This window comes from Mastigoproctus giganteus, chromosome 8 (assembly GCF_048544385.1).
Source record: "Mastigoproctus giganteus isolate SK-2022 chromosome 8, ASM4854438v1, whole genome shotgun sequence".
Classification (NCBI taxonomy): domain Eukaryota; kingdom Metazoa; phylum Arthropoda; class Arachnida; order Uropygi; family Thelyphonidae; genus Mastigoproctus; species Mastigoproctus giganteus.
In genome coordinates this window covers 182,684,749-182,703,611 of record NC_143582.1, presented here as the reverse complement: position 1 = coordinate 182,703,611, position 18,863 = coordinate 182,684,749, and the positions used below count along the sequence as shown (strand labels likewise).

General features: G+C 37.0%; 1 protein-coding gene across 1 annotated transcript in view; it reads left to right on the top strand.

The window, feature by feature from the left end:
* The window catches only part of LeuRS (Leucyl-tRNA synthetase), a 248,471-nt gene extending 234,007 nt beyond the window's left edge, over positions 1–14,464 (top strand). Inside the window, exons 26-27 of the mRNA XM_090379080.1 lie at positions 10,822–10,954; positions 14,259–14,464. Of these exons, the coding sequence (XP_090235206.1) occupies positions 10,822–10,954; positions 14,259–14,464 (339 nt within the window). The remainder of the gene's footprint in view (positions 1–10,821; positions 10,955–14,258) is intronic.
* Positions 14,465–18,863: the final 4,399 nt, after the last annotated feature.

Sequence of the window (18,863 nt, the reverse complement as noted above, 5' to 3'; positions counted from 1 at the left end):
CATGGCTGTACCGTGAACCTGTTTATACATCACTCCTTGGAAAACCAAGGTTGTACTAGAAAGACATAATTCAACAGCACCACATATATCTTCTATGTTTAGGTGGGATCTAGCACTTAAAGTATTATCATTTTGTAAAGCCAACCTTACACATTCTACCCCATGTGCTATGGGGATACAAGTAAATAATGATATAACATCTAATGACATCATCATCTCGTCCTCCCCTATTTCTTGACTCCTTACAAAGTTCACAAATTCCGCACTGTCTCCAATGACCAACGTGGACCGCCCCACAACTGGGGAAATCAGCTGCGCCAGATATTCAGATAAAGCATACGTAGGGCTACCAATGAAGGAAACTATGGGCCGTAATGGAACATTCTCCTTGTGTGTCTTAGGTAACCCATAAAATCTGGGCAGTCGACACCCTGTTGCATGCATGGACCAATACTTGTCCTTTGGAATCTTTTCCATCTTTAGCCAGGAAAGTAGCATCTTATTTACACGCTGTTCTAAGCTAGCCAAGGGGTTTCTGTGAACAATCTTATAAGTACAATTATCACCTAATAAGTCTAACGCTTTCTTGTGGTAATCTTCTTTGTTTAATACCACAGTTGATCTGCCTTTATCTGCTGGTAGGATTATAATATCTTCGTCCCGTTTAAGTTCTTCTAGTGCTTTCTTCTGTTTCGGAGTAAGATTTGGAGCAATCGTTTTTGCTTGGCCCAGGATGGCGACAGCTTTAACACGAATTTGATTAGCAATATGTTCAGGTAACTTGCTAATTGCCCTCTCAATACCCATAGATGTTTCGGTAATTGGAGGTTTAGGGGGTAGCAATGCAAACTTAGGTCCAAGAGCCAATAGTCTCCCTTGTTCTTGGGTTAACGATTTGTCACTTAAATTCTGAATAAAGTTGGAATGGTCGCTACCCCTAAATACAGTGGACTGCTCCTCTAATAATGTGTGAAACTTCCTAATATGTCTCTGTTTATAAGAATAGGTAATCCTATTCGTCCTCTCCAGAACTAACCTCTTCACACCTATCAGGTGTAGGGGGGACAATCTACTACTAATATCACCTAATGCTACATCAATCAATCTCCTACTATGTCTCAAGTCATCATGAAGTTTCTGAATCCATGTATTCAAAACCTTCTTTTGATACCATGTGATAATCCTGGACAAACGGGCATCTTTAAATGGTGCCTTGATCCTAAATCCATGTGGCATAAGATTATGATCCCTGCAACGGTAGGCAAACCTTAAGTGCTGTTGCTGTTTGGACTCAGCTATGCTATATCTCTGGAACCTTCGGATGTGCCGCAAAACTGTATGGCCATAAACATTAACTATATCTGCAATAAGGCCTCTGAGGTTGGGATTATTCATACTACCAATTTTAGACACACACACCAACCGTTTATGACTGGTTGAATAATGAAATAAAATAAAATAAAATGATAGAAAAGACTGTAAAATAATATTTACAAAAAACTTTTAATCATTTACAAAAAACTAAACTATAACAAAAGTAAAATAAGTAAATAAGTTAAAATGCATTAAAATATAAATATAAAAGCGATAAAAAGACGATAAAAAACACTAGAGCTTTCGGAGGTGTCTTCCTCCTTCCTCAGTAATAGTGAGACTTAAATGACACATCCTTACATACCAGGTTCACGGCACACGTGGATGACCAGGCGCATACTCAGCATTCCTGAGTGCGGTTACCCCCAGAGGCTATGGAGGAATTTGAGAATAGGGTTTTCTCAAGATTGGAGTTCCCTATGCGTAAGTGGAAACGATATGTTGATGACACGTTTACTATTGTAAGGAAGGGGAGAGAGGAAGATGTGGTCTCGTTTCTCAATGGTTTCTCCCCCTTCATAAAATTTACCTCGGAGGTAGAAATAGATGGTACCCTCCCATTTCTGGACATAATGGTATATAGGGAAGGCCCCAGACTTAGAACTAAGGTTTATAGGAAACCAATGTATAGGGGCCAGTACACACATTATAGGACGGCACAGACTGTTCAACATAAGAATAGTGTGGCCAGAGCACTTTTGGGTAGGGTGAGAACGCATTGCAGTACCCCTGAGGAGGGGGAGAAGGAAATTAGGCAAATCACGACGGATCTTATGAGGTGCGGTTACCCCCAGAGGGTCATTGATGAATACAACAGAGAGGAAGAGCCCAATCGGGTAGTTCCGCCTGTACCGCTTACCACAGTGTATGTTCCCTACTATCCGGGCCTGTCAGATCGCATTGCGAGGATGCTTCGCGACTTTCAGACACGCTGTGTGCAGCTTCCGGGCCGGAGGTTGCACACAGTAGTGTCACAGGTCAAAGACCCCATTACTAGGGATTCTAGTAGTGGGGTCGTGTATGAGATCACATGCCCGGATTGTGGGGAATGTTACGTGGGGGAGACAGGACGGCGTCTCAAGGACCGTCTGGGAGAACATTCACGAGCGATACGGACCGCAGAGCTCAATAAATCCGCCATTGCCGAGCACTATTGGGAAAAACAACACCAGATCTCCCCCGACAATGCTGTCATCCTTGACCGGGCGCACAGATTCTGGGACCGCAAGTGGCTGGAAAGTCTGTGGATTGGATCCTCTGGTAACAATAGTATAAACAGAGACAGGGGAGTTAGGCTTCACCCCCTTTTTGAGGCGGTGGTTTTGACAAGAGACAAACGTTTTAATTTTCCACGTGTCCAGCCCACTTCCGGTTCCGGCACAAGTGAAAGGAATGCTGAGTATGCGCCTGGTCATCCACGTGTGCCGTGAACCTGGTATTTAAGGATGTGTCATTTAAGTCTCACTATTACTGAGGAAGGAGGAAGACACCTCCGAAAGCTCTAGTGTTTTTTATCGTCTTTTTATCGCTTTTATATTTATATTTTAATGCATTTTAACTTATTTACTTATTTTACTTTTGTTATAGTTTAGTTTTTTGTAAATGATTAAAAGTTTTTTGTAAATATTATTTTACAGTCTTTTCTATCATTTTATTTTATTTTATTTCATTATTCAACCAGTCATAAACGGTTGGGGTGTGTGTCTAAAATTGGTAGTATGAATAATCCCAACCTCAGAGGCCTTATTGCAGAAAGTGTCTCCTCAGTGGCAAAACATTATAAAATCAATGAGTCAACGGTACGATCAATCAAGAAATCGGAAGAAAAAATCCGCCGTAGTGTCCGTGAAAACGCGCTAATTGCTTCAAAAATTTGCTCTGTAACTCGTGATGTTAAATTAGAAAAAATGGAAAACGCTTTAAATCTGTGGATAGAAGACCGAACTCAAAATAAAATTCCGTTAAGTTCACTCATCATTCGTGAAAATGCAAAATTCCTTTATCAACACTTTAGCGAAACTGGTGATAGCACTGGCGGGATACGTTTTTTAGCTAGCAAAGGCGCTGGTTTGAAAGATTTGTTTGAAATTTCTAATAAATATTACATTTATTATTAAATTGTTTCTTATTTTCATTTCGATGCCATATGCTTGCATTTCATTATGTACTGTCTATCTACATAGTCATATTATGAAGGTACATATAATATATAAATAGACAAAATTTTAGACTTGTTTTTCTTATATATTTCATACTTTGGAACGGAACCCCTTTATTACTATGGGAGCCATAACTCAGTATTCGCGTTTTCGGTATTCGCGACATTTCTCAGGAACCTAACCCCCGCGAATAGCGGGAGTTTACTGTACTGTAAATTCAATTGTAACAGCTTCCTCCTTCACACTTCCAATATATCACTATTTATACGTTATGGTCGTAGGGTTCATTTCCTTAAGCAGTGTTCCTGGTCTGTAATACCTAATATTTCTTCTTCTCTCCAATCCTTTTCCATTCTTTATTTATTTACATACAGTTATATATATATATATATATATATATATATCTGATAATTAAATAAATAAATATAATATTTAAAATAAAAAACATAGCTTCATATTCAAATTTATTTATTTTTTATTACTTTTACCTAACTTACCTCACATTATATATATCAGACTGTTAGATAAGAAGAGAAACACATGGATTAGGCAGCAAATTCAAGTAAAGGACATTCTTATCAAAACTAAAGAACTAAAATGGTCTTGGGCAGGACACATAGCTCGAAGACATGATGACAGATGGACTAAGAAAATAACAGAATGGTATCCAAGAGGAGCTAGAAGAAAACCTGGAAGACAAAGGCGGAGATGGATAGATGAAATTCATGAGTTTGTGGGTAGTAAATGGATGGCCAGTGCTCAAAATAGAAGGAACTGGAAAGTTGCTGGAGAAGCCTTTATCCTGCAGTGGATTGAAAATGGCTGATGATGATGATGATAATATATAGAGGTTAGTAGCAAGTGAAGGAGAGTAAGAGGAATGAGCTAACAAAACCGGAAATTGAAACTACAGAAAAACCAGAAGGTACATTAAAAATATTAAAATAAAAAGAAGTACTTAATGCTGTAGATCCCATGATTTCAACATCATCTTCAAGGTAAACTGTCGAAACCACAGGAGAAAGACAGCAAGAAGTAAGCTCTCTGTTTCTGGCATGAAATATACGTAGCTTGTGGTTGAAGTGGCGAAGCCATGTTAGGATTTGAATTAAGTGCAGTAGGAAGTAAGAGGGGCTTAGAGGGGAACAGGCGTTCTGTGTGTATCACACACTCAGTATAAAACACTGATGGATCCAATATCTTTCTATTTTAGAAGATTTAGGAGAAGTCCGGTTAGCCTGCATCCTTAAATCCACTCGTGCACACCTCAGTGGTAAGCCCTGTTACGTCACTTTGGTGGCAACGAATGTGTAGAGTGGTTCCCTTCAAGATGCCTGGTCAACATAAAGAGGGAAAAACCAAACCCTCCAGTACAACATGACGAAACAAATAGCCCTCTGTCCCCTGTGGCTTTCACCCCCCCCATATTACAGCAGCGAGAGGATCTGAGTGAAAGCAGAGAGTGCTAAGAATCTCTGGATAGGACCAGGCCGCCATGCATGGAAACTGAACTTGGCCTGTTACAACGTAAGATCGCTCATCAGTGAAGATAGGATATTAGAACTAGAAAAGGAATTAGAAAATGTGAATTGGAATATCATCGGCTTGGCTGAAACAAAAAGGAGAAATGAATCACTAAGCTTATCAAGTAGAAATCTGCTGTACACCAATGGAAACAGTGAAAAGAGTGAAGGTGTTGTTGGCTTTCTAGTCCATAAAGATATAAAAAACAGCATTTTGGAATTCAAAAGAACATCATCAAATGTGTCAAGACTGCTACTCAGGATTTCTAAGAGGTACAAATTAAAAGTTATAATGATATATGCATCAACATCGAGCCGTGATGAAGAAGAGGTTGAAGAAATATACACCGAAATTGAGAGACTTCTAGATGAATAGAAAATTCACTACACCATTATTGTGGGGGACTTCAATGTTAAGGTTGGAAAGAGTGAAAACATTGCTCTAGCAAATTTCAGAATTGATGAAAGAAATGACAGAGGTGAAAGACTTGTGGAATTTGCAGAATCTCGAGGAATGTCAGTAATGAACACTTTTTTCAAGAATTATATTAGGAATCAGACTGTTAGATAAGATAGACAGAAAACACAAATAAAGGACATTCTTATCAAAACTAAAGAACTGAAATGGTCTTGGGCAGGACACATAACTCAAAGACATGATGACAGATCAACTAAGAAAATAACAGAACGGTACCCAAGAGGAGCTAAAAGAAAACCTGGAAGGCAACAACGGAGATGGACAGTAAAATTCATGAGTATTAAATGAATGGCCATTGCACAAAACAGAAGGAACTGGAAAGTTTCTGGAGAGGTCGTCATCATCCTGCAGTGGATTGAAAATGGCTGATTATGATGTGGAAGTAAGGTTAAAAAAGTAGTGGTAAGCAAGAGTAATGCTAGTGCATATTTCATGGCTGACCCAGAGCAGAGGCAAGGAAAAGAGACACAGAAAGGGAAAAAAGGTAAAGAAAAGAAAATAACTTACTGGATTACCAACATTGGAGTTGAGTGGTATACTGAATGTAGAGACACAATGTGCTGTGGTGATAAGGGGCCAAAGGACTGCTATTCTGTTCAGCATATTTCTGGTATGTTGCAGTGACCCCAAGTGTTGTAAAAAGGAGACAGTAAGTCAGGCAATGTTAAATTAAAATTAAGAGAGTTTATTAGGCGATCATCATTAAACAAATGAAGTAGTACATCCCAGGATAGAGAAGAAAATGATGTTTGCAAAGTAGTGGTAAATAGTCACTAAACTTTGTAAGGGGAGAAAAGTATGTATAGTAGAAAAATAGCATCTTTGATATTGCATTCGGTAAACTAATGACTCACAAGAAAAAACTGTAGGATAGTAGGACAGTGAAAAGAGGGAAAATAAGTAGGCTTGGGCAGTCTGGGGGTTGCATATCCCATTCCTATAGTAGGATCCTAAACATAGTTCGGGAGTATACTTCATGTGTCAGTTATGATCTCAACTCATGAAGAGCTAGCTGGAGGCCAGCCAGTGTGTAAATCTCTAGTCAGACAATTTTCAAAATGCCTTTTACTTAACAATGTACCTGTAGCTTGGAAAAATGCAGAAGCCATCTACTGCACAAAAAAGGTGACAAGGCATTTTTAAAAAAACTACCGACCACTAAGCCTATTGCCAGTTGTCTGCAAGGTTTTCAAGAAGAATATGCACAATACTTGATGCAATATAACTTAAAGGACAAACAGGTTTCAGAAGTGGCTTCGGTACAATGGATCACATCCAAACAGTGCAACACAATGAATATAACCTTCCATGCATAGCCTTCATCGACTATGAAAAAACATTCAACTCAGTCACAAAACCAAGCAATAGTCAATGCCCTAATCAGCCAATAGCTTACATAAATATTTTTCAGTCAACATATGAAAAGGTGACTGCATCAATATGGGTCAACAATGATAAAAAAAAAAGTTCAGATCATCATAAAAAGGCATCCAACAAGAAGATACAATCTCCCCAAAACTATTTTCTGCCTGTTTAGAAGAAACTTTTTGCAAGATGAATTGGGATAATAAAGGACTCAAGAAAAATGGAGATTATCTGAATCACTTACGATCTGCAAACGATATCATTCTCTTTGCCAGTGATCCAGAAGAATTGCAGCAAAACAACTATATGGCTTCAGTGGTCAGGAGCGGGAGTGCAGTAGCACATGCTCTTTGAGTAGACCGGGGTTCAAGCCACTGACTGCTAAATACGGTCGATCTGCCAACCCACACTGGACCACGGTGGCAGATTATTGTCCATTTCCCTCAACATGAATTGTTGAGAAGCTGTCCATCTTGTGGTGGGTTGATAATGGCTGCAGTTTACTTTTGCTTTTTTTTTTTTTTTTTTTTTTTTATTGAAGAACTGCAGCATGAAAACAAGAAGTTCAATTTGAAGATGGATATCAAGAAAACACAGGTTATGTTCAACAAATTTACTAGACCAAAGAAAATCATGGCCAGTGGACAAGAAATAGAAGTGGAAAGTTATGTTTACCTTGACAAGAAATTTAAACAGAGGGAAACATCATGATGGAAGTTGAACTTTGCATCAAATTGGGATCAGCATTTGGAAAGTTACCACTGTCTCAAACAAAAAGTTTTTGATCAGTCTTCTCCCTGTCCTAACATATGGTATTAAACATGGACATTGAGTGCCAAAGCTTTACCAAGACTGAGGATCACACAAAGAAGTGTAGTGTGAATTTTGAACATAACCAAAAGAGACTGAAAACCAAATGCATGGATTTGCCAACAAACCAAGGTCAGTGACATCATTGAAAGAACAAAGCACTTGAAATGCAAATGTGCAGGTCACATCAAGAAGAACTGACAATAGACAAAAGGTTATATTTCATTCATTGACTCAAACTCTAGCTGCTTGACTAAATGCCAAAGATGAGGTGGATAGATGAAATTTTAAAATTTGTTGGTATACAATAACAACAGAAAGCACAAGACTGCAGTTGCTGGAAGCATGTTGGGAGGCCTTCATCCTGCAGTGGATTGAGAATGACTGAAGATGATGGTGATGATGATCAGGATATGCATATATTATTCACCATAAGACAAACTCTCATAAAAAAGAAAAGTACATCAGATAAAAAGCAATATTTTGTTTTACTTGAAAGAACAACTGAAAAAGTTTTCATATAGACATCAACAGGGTGCCATTTAGGCACATTTCCTCAGGCTCTGCTGAAAGGCTTCATAAACTGTAACAACTGTCCTGGCCTCAATGCAAGTCCTGTCTACCCATTTGTGGTGCCAAACACTGCCTGTTTCTTGAAATTTTCAGTCACTGCTGGATAGTCTATCCAGTTTTTACACTGCCTGTTTCTTGAAATTTTCAATCACTGCTGGATAGTCTATCCAGTGGTGATTGAAACATCCTCCAACTGCTTTCTCTTCATATTGCAACTGGTAACATTTTGGCACCATCACGACAGGGTTAAACTCCCAATACCAGTTCACACATTACTTTCTGTTACAGGAACACCATTTTGAGATTTAGCTTTATTCATCCCCACCATCTGGTGATTACTTTAACTTTGATAGAAACTTTTGAGTTGTTCCTTCAAATAAGTTGAACCATTAAGCTTTATCTAGCATATTTTTCCTTTTATGGCAGTACCCCAAGACAGTAATACCAGTGGAGTTAATATTAAAATAAATTGAACCATTAAGCTTTATCTATCGTATTTTTTCCTTTTATGGGAGTACCCCAGGACAGTAATACCAGTGGAGTTATTAAATTTTAACTTAATTTGCCTTTGGCAAATTAAGTTAAAATCGAAAGTTAAACATTAGTTCTGATGGTCTCAAGAGAAACCACATAATTTCCAAGTAAGATGGGCAGTCGCGTTCAGAAGTGGATGCATAAAATTTGTCGTGCTTTAAAGTAGGATCTGGAACCATATGTCAGCATAATATTGGTACCCGTGAAATAGGAATAAAGTATGTTTTCTCCACATAAGAATTAAGCTTAACAACTTCTGATCTTTTGTTATATCAAAATATATATTTTTTAACACTCACATTGTTGCATTCTTAAATACAGAGGACCACTTGCATACAAAATTGCAAACATTTAACCATAGACAGCTTTTGTGTCTTCATTCATTGACCAAATACTAGTAATTGTAAAAAGTACTTAACAAAGACAGCCATTTACAACAAAGTACCATCAGATATATTTTTATTTCTTTTCTATGACAAAAGAAGTAACAATTTCTGGACTATCAATATCAACCGGGGGGGGGGGGTATGGTTTCATTGCTTTCCATATAACCATATAATTTAAAAAGGAAAAAAAAACCTTAGTGTTTAGCTTCATCTGAAATTTTGAGCATTCTAAAAATAGCTCAGGTTCATTATCCTTTGGTAATCATAATGAAGATAAGTGAGGACTTAAACATTTGTAATATATTCTGAAAAATATGCAACAGTGTACTTTTTTAGAGTTACATGTAATTGAATGTATTCTAATAATATTTAGCATTTTACTGTGCACAGCCTTATACAAAATCCAGAAATCAGTCTGTTCTTCTCTGTTTAAAAAATTGCAGGTGGTAGTTGCTAAGACCACCCCTTAGAAAATTGTCATTGTTTTTCATTGTTTTTCAAAATAAATTTTAAGGCTTTTTATTTGAATGCTTTCAATTTTCCTAATACAAATAGGCATTTTTTCAGGAACCATTATTGTGTCAAGCGAGAACATTGTCTTCTTCTAACTGAAAATTAGAAATAAAAACTTTCTTATCCCCATATAATACTTCAGTGAATTTTCCTCTCCTAACTATATGTAACAGATTCATTATGATTGTAAGTTATGTCAAGGCAGGTTATAAACAAGAATCTGCATTGAAGATCTTTTAATTTGCAATTAAAAGAAGATTAGTTTACTCACTTGATAGTGTTTCATAAAAGAATCAATTGCCAATGATAAATAAATATTTTATCTAATTTTTTTGTAACCTAACCAGATATATTCATTTCATAATAAATTAGGGGAATGTAAGAAATGAGAAAACTCCATTGAGGAACCACACATTAGTCAGCAACATTTCATTGTTTTATGGGGTGTTACCAGTTAGCCTAGTGGGGAAAACAATTTTCCATTAGACATTTCATAGAAAGGTTCTTTATTAACCCTTCCTTTTCTTATGGAGTTATTTAAATTATATGTATGTAAGTATATTTAGCTTTGTTAGAACAGTTCCTAAGGATTCCCTCAAACCTGGCTTGTGTTCCTGCATTGAACATCTCTGTGAAGCCAGTCCTATATGTTGTATGACTGGACTCTTAGCAGCCTGCCAGCAAAAGTCTAGAAATCTGCTGGCTGGATCTCATTCTTGCCATGAGGAGTTGAACGATCTGTACAAAATTAAATCTTAGTTTTAACAGTGAAAATTTTGCCTTTATGTTATTAGCCCTCTCAGAGCCTTGTAAATATCAATTAGATCCCCTCTAATGTGCTTAGTTGCCAATCTCTGTAACCCACATATCTTCAAAGTTTCTCCATGTGTCATCCTTTTGTACAATCTCTTGGAATACTCAGGTTTTCATACCTGAGTATTCCAAGTGCGGTCTTACAATTGTATTATACAGTGGAATTATGACCTCACTATATCTACAGGCATTTATTTTTATGGTTGAAATCTTAACTTTTGTTGTGTTTATTTTCTAAGTATTAATGTTTGGAAACATTGTACATGATAAAGCATTATTTTTCCTCGTTTCAGCCATCAGTAATTGTAAGGTTCATTAATCCACAACCTTCAAGTGGCCATTTTGAAATGCTCCTTCCTGTATACAATGGGGATACAGTTTTTATTATTGCTACTAGAATGTGTAAGGAAGATAAACGAATAAGAGGTAATCATTCATGTATATCAAAAATTAGTTATTTAGAAATTTTAAGCTCTTCCTAACTGTAGTAGTCTGGTAACAATATTATACCTGCCAATTTTTGTGGTCACATTTGTTATTATATTATTTGAATATATGCTGAAGATTATTGATATAGATCTACCAAATGACGAAGTAATGATCAATGATCAAATTCATCAAGTGGCTCTATTCATTATTTTGCATTCATTCACCACTTGTTATATTATACTCTTTGTGTTCAGTACAAAGAGTGAGAGGAAATGAAGTGCAAACTCAGAGTTCTGATAAGCATTTATGAAAACTTGAAGAATGGGATTGATGGTCTCGAAAGAATTAATGTAGCCATTAAGCTCTCACCTGCCTGCTTCATCACTAGAGTTTATATTCATGCATCGGATGATACAATGATCCCAAAGGGTAGAGTGCATTGGTCCCAAAGGTAGTAGAATTGTTAGTGCTATAACTATAAACCTATTTTATTATTATTTTTGTTAAAATTTTGAGTAGTTAAACAACAGCATTCAATAAGACTTACTGCGTTTTTGCAGTTTCGTTTATACGGTAATATAAAAGTAGTAAATTTTGATGTTTTTCTTCTCCCTTCAACTTACCAAGTTGAGGGGAAGAAGGAAATTACAAACATTATCCCAAAAATAATACATATTATGCATAAGCTCCTCAGCCCATAAAAAAAAACAAAAAAAAACGTAAACTGCAGTCATTATCAACCCACTGCAGGATGGAAGCCTCCTCAACAATTCATGCTGAGAGAAATGAACCGTAATCTGCCACGCTGGTCCAGTGCGGGTTGGCAGATCGACTGTGTTCAGCAATCAGGGGCTTGAACTCCAGTCTAATCAAAGAGCGTGTGCTACTGCACTCCCGCTCTAGACCACTCGGCTATGGATATGCTTGTACAACTGACATTTATCAGGATAATAATTTGAACCTCAACATTAGATGTGTGGAAATTTGCCTTTAGCCAGTGGGTGGTTGATTCAAACTTCCATTTGTCATTGTGGAAGTTGATAGAGCTTAAATAAATTCAAGGAGGAACTGGACAAACTTTTAGAGGGAATGGTTATGTGATTTATTTTTTTGGCTGATGCTACATAAGCTCATATGCTTGCTTTCTTGCATCACATGCCTCTATTGCTATTAGTCTACTTGAGAGTTTCTGCAGTAAATGTTTGTGTGGAGACTTTTATAAATGGATGGTTATGCTGATGCTATCTAGGCAGTGTTAGGTGGGTCAGAAAACTGCTAGCTTGGGGAGGAAACATAAACTAAAAGGTTAACAGTGGCTGCAGGCAGAGGCAAAAGTGATTCTTGCACTGCTTCTATTAGAATGAGCAGCAGCCTGGAAAGCAAGGCAATGGAGATTTCCAGGACTGCTGGGAGTCATAGTGGAATAAGTAAATACATGGGCTGCATTAGGGTGACTAAGAGTCTCTTCCTCCCAATTTTAACAACTCTACAGTAACCTCATCTTCCCCCAGGGCTTTCTGATTCTCCATTTTATTCAACGCATGTTCTACCTCATCAGGAAGGATATCGGGTAATGTCGTATGTGTTACAAATTTGCGATCCATCTTCCCGACTGCTGGCGTCATTTCCTCACTCCTTGTATAATTCTCTATAATAGTCTTCTGCTATTTGAATTATGCCTTCTCTGCTATTTATAAGTACACCATCGCTATTCTTCAGTTTCAGTATCATTTGTCTTTCTGTATTACTGCTTGTGGCTACTGATTTAAGTCCTTTGTTTTCCCTTAATGCTTGTTCTACTTTTCTTGTGTTAAATCTTATGTCCTCTCTGAGTCTCTTTCTAATGGCTTTGGATAACTCAGTATACTCAATTTTCTCCTTGTCAGTGTTTATTTTGCTCTTCATTTGTCGTCTTCGGTTCATCATGACAAGTAATTTTTTCTTCTTTAGATTCTTTTTACCTATAGGCTTCTTGGGTTTTATCACTTTCAGAAAGTTGTAATATTCCTCATTGATATCTTGGTCCTGAGCAGTCTGCAGCAGCTCAAACTTGTTCTTAAGTTCCAGTACATACTGCTTTTTCTCCTCTTCTGTTATCTCAAAGATAGTGAGGATGAAGTCGATGTTGTTAATCCATTTGGGCTCTTCTATGTCCACTTTCTGTTCACCCTTTTCTTGAAAAAAAGTGTTCATTACTGACAATCCTCGTGATTCTGCAAATTCCACAAGTCTTTCATTTCTTTCACCAATTCCTATAGTTCCCCTTTCTGCACTGTTTTGTCTCTTTCCAACCTTAGCATTGAAGTTCCCCATAATGATAGTGTGGTGGGTTTTCTGCTCATCTAGAAGACTCAATTTTTGTGTACATTTCTTCAACCTCTTCATCATCGTGGCTCGATGTTGGTGCATAAATCATTATAACCTTTAGCTCTTTAGCTTGTACCAACACAATTTTCTTTTGAGGTCAAAAATGAGAGTCTATATCTCTTTCCATATATATTTGCCATCTATGTCAAACGATTTTTAAAACAGAACAGGAGGGTTCTGATGGGCAGAAGGACACTTCAAGAATTATATATAGGATTATTATGCAGTTCTGTGTATCAGTTTTAACAAAAATTTTATTTAAATTTGTGTCCGTAAAGGAGTGCCAAATACTTTCTGCATGCAGGCGGCCAAGGAACTAGGAACGGCCCTGTTTCCAATATCCTTAGAATGTCCAGCGTAGATGACCTTGACCAATGCTTAAAATTATCTATAATACTCTGAAAATCTCTGCATTGATCATTAATTGCTGAAAGTTTATTCCCAGTCGTTGGTTTAATCTATAAACAACATCAGTTTACTTCTGATATGAATGTAAACTGGTTTTATCTTTAGATAACACAGGATGTAAGCTGCTTAATGATGGGCAGGCATTAATAACTAGAAATTAAATTTAAACAAATACATAGACGAACATATCAGGTCTACTTCCAGCTGTTCCTTGTTTGGGGACGAGGGAGAGGAAGTAGAACATAAATCAATCATTTAATTCACTGCAAGCAAAAACAACTTGTAAACTGCCATCATTTTTACCATAAATCTTCCTTTGAATGAAGAGCTTTTAGAATATAGTTCTGGAAGTAAAAATATAATTTTTTTTCTATATTGTGATATTAATCGATATATGTGACAAAATGAGACACATGCTGTGTTCACCAAGTCAGTTGGCAAATATATTGTACATAAATAACTGGAATATTGCTCAGACTATTTATTGGTTGAATTTTGTTTTATTTTTTTTATCCTTTCTTGATAGATCCACAAAATATAAGAATACTGAGATATGAAGATCCCATTGCAGGACCACGACAGTTACCAATGTTCAACCAGCCAGAATTTGACAAAGTTGAAATCCATGGTAGTGCTACATTTATAATTAACCCATCAGATGGAATACTTGAAGTTAGGGAAAATGGAATCAAATGGAAAGTTGGAAAGCAGCTGGTTTATATGGTAAAATGAACAGAAATGCTTTAGGTTTCTGTTATATTTATTAATTACCCATTTTATGGGTTTAGTTTGAATGTATAGTTTTTAAATAAATTTTAAAAAATTTCTATTTTATTTCGTTTTCCACCTTATTTATGATTCTTTTTTCTTTTTTTTTTTTTTTCTCCCCAAAAAAATGCCAGTGTTGGTGCAAAAACAAACAAAAGAATCTGTAATCCTTTTTTTGCATGAAATATACAACAGGAATAAAATACTAATTGTGAGACATGAAGTTATAAAGAACCCATTTTTGTTTTAAAATAAGCATTAAGTGCAATGACTTGATTTGTTTGTGAAAAGAATCTTGGTCATTTTCAATCCAGAGAAAACATGCCTTTAAGTGGACAGTTATTTATAAAAGTTCTTAATAATGAAGAATTTAAGGCAAAAAATGGATGCCAGTAAATTTCCAAAAAAAAAACTATATAAATTTTTGAAACAAACTGTATCCAAAATGTGAACAATACAGGAACCAGTAGTGGGCAGGGTCTTTGCTATTGGTTCCTATACTATCAAAAATGGATGGTGTTGAAATAGATTGCTGCAGCCCAAGAAAGAGATGGAGCTTCAATTTTAGAATTGACTATGATAGATTAATGGTGGACTATTAACTGGAGAAACAACTATATTCATACTATGTGGAAAGTATGAAAGGAATTTATCATGGAAGCCACAATGCATCTGATCTAGTGGAGAAGTTCTGAAAAAGATAGATGACAAGAGTTTAACTGAACAAAAGAAAAAAGCATGGGACAGTTACAGATTATTGCAAGACACTGATTTATATGAGTATTATAAATGTATATGTAACAAAACTACTAAAGATAAGACAGACAAGAGCTAAGGTACAAGCAGGACTTGTATAAGAATAGACAAGTCCACTCGTACCTGCATATAAAAAGAAGAATGTGAAAATTATACAGGCTCCTTATTTGATCAAAATGAATCAGAATAGAAAGCCTAACATAAATGAGTTGAATAGATACTTTGCCAGCAATATTTACAGTTAAAAGACCATTAAAAAAAAAAACCTACTCAAGCTGAATGAAGGTAAGGATTCAAGGGAGGGTTATATCCAGTTAAACTAAAAAATGTTGCATGAGCCTATTGGTATTGGGAATGTTAAAGAGATCATCAAACTCTGCCATGGTATCCCTTTACTGAAGAACTGCCAATGTCTCCCCAATCCACAAAAGAGATGCAAATAACATACTGAGCAATTATAGACCAGTGGGGTTGGCTTCGGCGATTATAGTATCCTAATGGATTGCAGCACAGGTTTGTGAAGGGCGAGTCTTACCTGACAAATCTGGTTAATTATTAGGATGAATTTATAAGAAATCACTTTGGTATCAGAAAGCAAGCTTATACAGCATCAACAAAAAAAAAAAAAATCCTCCCATTCACATATCCATCCCCCTTCAACAGTTTGTCTAGTTCTTCCTTGAATTTATTCAAGCTATCCACTTCCACATTAGTTGAAGTTTCTTCAATCAACCACCTGCTGACTAAAGGCAAACTTCTGCACATCTGTCCTTCCTCAGTTTGTCCTCTCATCTGTGTGGTCTGAGCAACGGTTAGGATTCCTTCAGCATTGAACTTACTCAATCCATTCTAAACCTTAAACATCCCAATCAGATCTCCTTGTGGTTGCTTAGCCTTCAAATGCTGCAATTTGCAGTACTGAAGACTTTCTTGATAAGGAAGGCCATCCTTTTATTCCCCCTCACCAATCTCATTGCCCTTCTCTGCACCCATTCTAGCAGATCTACACCCTTCCTAAAACTAAAAGGAATGCCTCCAGACCTGTATGTAGACGCAGCCTAACCGTTGATTTGTGCAATGGAATAATCACCTCTTTATCCCTGCTAACCATTGACAAAACCCCATGAGCTGGCCTGGCATATTGTCTGCAACACTCAGAGAACTTCATATCTGTCTGCTCATATCTGTCTGCACAATTACTCCCAGCTCTTTTTAATTTTCCAATTTTCCACTAACCATACTATAGTACCACACAGTTGTTATGTTAATCTGGAAATACCGCTACCCATATGCAGTACCTTGCAATGTCAATGTTAAACTTCAACTGCCATTTCTCAAACCATATGCCTAAATTTTCTTGGTCTTATTGCAGTAGCTTACCTTGATTACTGTCATTAACCACGCTGCCAATGTTTGTATCGTCTGAAAACTTGGACATTAAACCTGATACACCAATACAGAAAACAAACTCTTTTTGTTGATTCCTCATCAATACACTGCCACCTGGTGGTTCTTTTATCTGCAGATCCTTAATGCATGAATAATCACTGCTGACAATCAGATCAATAGTATTACTTTCACTTGTTGCCTTGCTAACATACTGCTGTAGAAAACAATCATGCAGTAAAAATCCACAAAAGTCTTGCTAGTGTGCGAGTGACCAGTCCACAAGTTCCAGTGAATATCTGGAAAGTTAAAATCTCCCATTATAAGACATTCCAACCTACTGGCCCACTCTATTTCTCTGTACAGCTGATCATTGTACTCATCAGTATCGTTAGACCTATAACACACTCCTACAGTCATTTTTGCGTTCCCAGTGCTTACGTTACACCAGACTGACCCCATTTTTATACCTTCATACCCTACTCTTCAAGCTCTCATAAAGACCCATCACAACACTGAGTTGGCACCTTATTTCTTCACACTCTGCACCAAGCACACACACAAAGACATCTCCCTTAGCTATATCATTGTCCTGTTCCAGAAAACATTGCACAAACAGCACATTTCTTCAAGCCATGGTTCGTTGCTCCCTTCAGTTCTCCCTGAGCCACAGTGAGCTTGTTACTTTTCTGTCTAGTCTTGTGCATGATTTCCATAAAAATTCAATATAATTGAGAATACTATACTAAACTAACACTTAAATGCAAAAATAACATGACCAATTCACCAGTTATAGAGCAATAATTCATGCTAGCCTATCTAGTTTACATTATATGTATTATGCTATATTTGTAAAGTTATAAGTTAATTATAATAGATAATAAAATTATCTAACTAATGCCGGCCTGCATGATTTGAACTATCGAGATATCTTTACCACGGTTAGAACACTGGAATTCCCCTATGGACTACAGTATAAGTTCTGAGATACAATATTCGCACCAAATCACTGTTACAAAGGTTCTACAAGGTTTATATCTACATATATTGTCATAACTTGTAAAATCTCTATCTAAATTCAAAAATAAGCTAATGAATGTGACTAAGACCGTTAAGTTATTTATTAAAGACAATTTAATATATTAATTAAGTCAAAAAGCTGTAAAAACTTTCCAAGAAACTTATCACTCCCAGGAGTTCAAAATCTTTGAATGCACAAAGACTTGATGTGGGTTAATGTGACGGACTATTATATAAACTGGATACATAAATTTGGTATGATCCTTTTTTGGGTCACGGCTTTGTTGGGTGTGGGAGATAAAGGGTAGTTGTGAATGTACTTTTTCAGGTTGAACCATTTAGCAAGTGGAGTCCCCATTGGGTTAGTGTTGGGACCCCTCCTGTTTCTAATCTTCTTTAATGACATTGACAATGGAGTATAACTCTACTGAAGAAAGCTCCCTTGTCAAACAAATTTTTTGCTAATTATTTAAAGGTACAAAGGATGTTTAATGACCAGAACCAGATCATACTGCATCTAAATATAAGGTTTCAGCACCTAAGGAACAGAATAATAAATTAGCATGAAGTGCATGGTGTTCTTTCTATGATTAATAGGACCTTTGCAAGCAGAGAGGAGGATGTCACTGTTCCTTTTTTGTAAGAGGATAGTGAAGCCACCTCTGGAATAGTGTATTCTGGTTTGGAGGCTGTAGCTAAAAAGACAACTTCTAGAAAGGGTTCTGAGAAGGGCAACCACTAGAGCAAAGCTAGGCAACTAGACATCATGGGATGAGGGGGGAGAGCTATTGTGCTCAGCAATTGCTGAGTGCTCCAACATCCACTTAACAGATAGCTTTTTCGTGCTCAGAGACCCGACTATTGAGTCTTCCGCCGGTTCCCCAATGTAGCAGCCCACTAGTGCGGTCACGGCATGAAATATGGTACACTAAGCCACTTTGCAGGAGGTGGGGAATCGGTGTCTTAATCCTTGAAACTAGGGACTGCAACCTTCTGCCCAGAAGTTAAAAGCACTTTATCCTGTGAGCCTGTAAGACCCTAGAAAGTTGTGGCAACGGGTTCAGGTAGTAGGGGTAAAGGTGGTTGAGATGGGGTCATCACTGCATGTGGCCCTGTAGTTGGCAACACAGTCACGGGCCTGTAGGTCACACTTATCTAGGGAACTGGTAGGGTAGCCGCACTTTGCAGATCTGCCTTCACT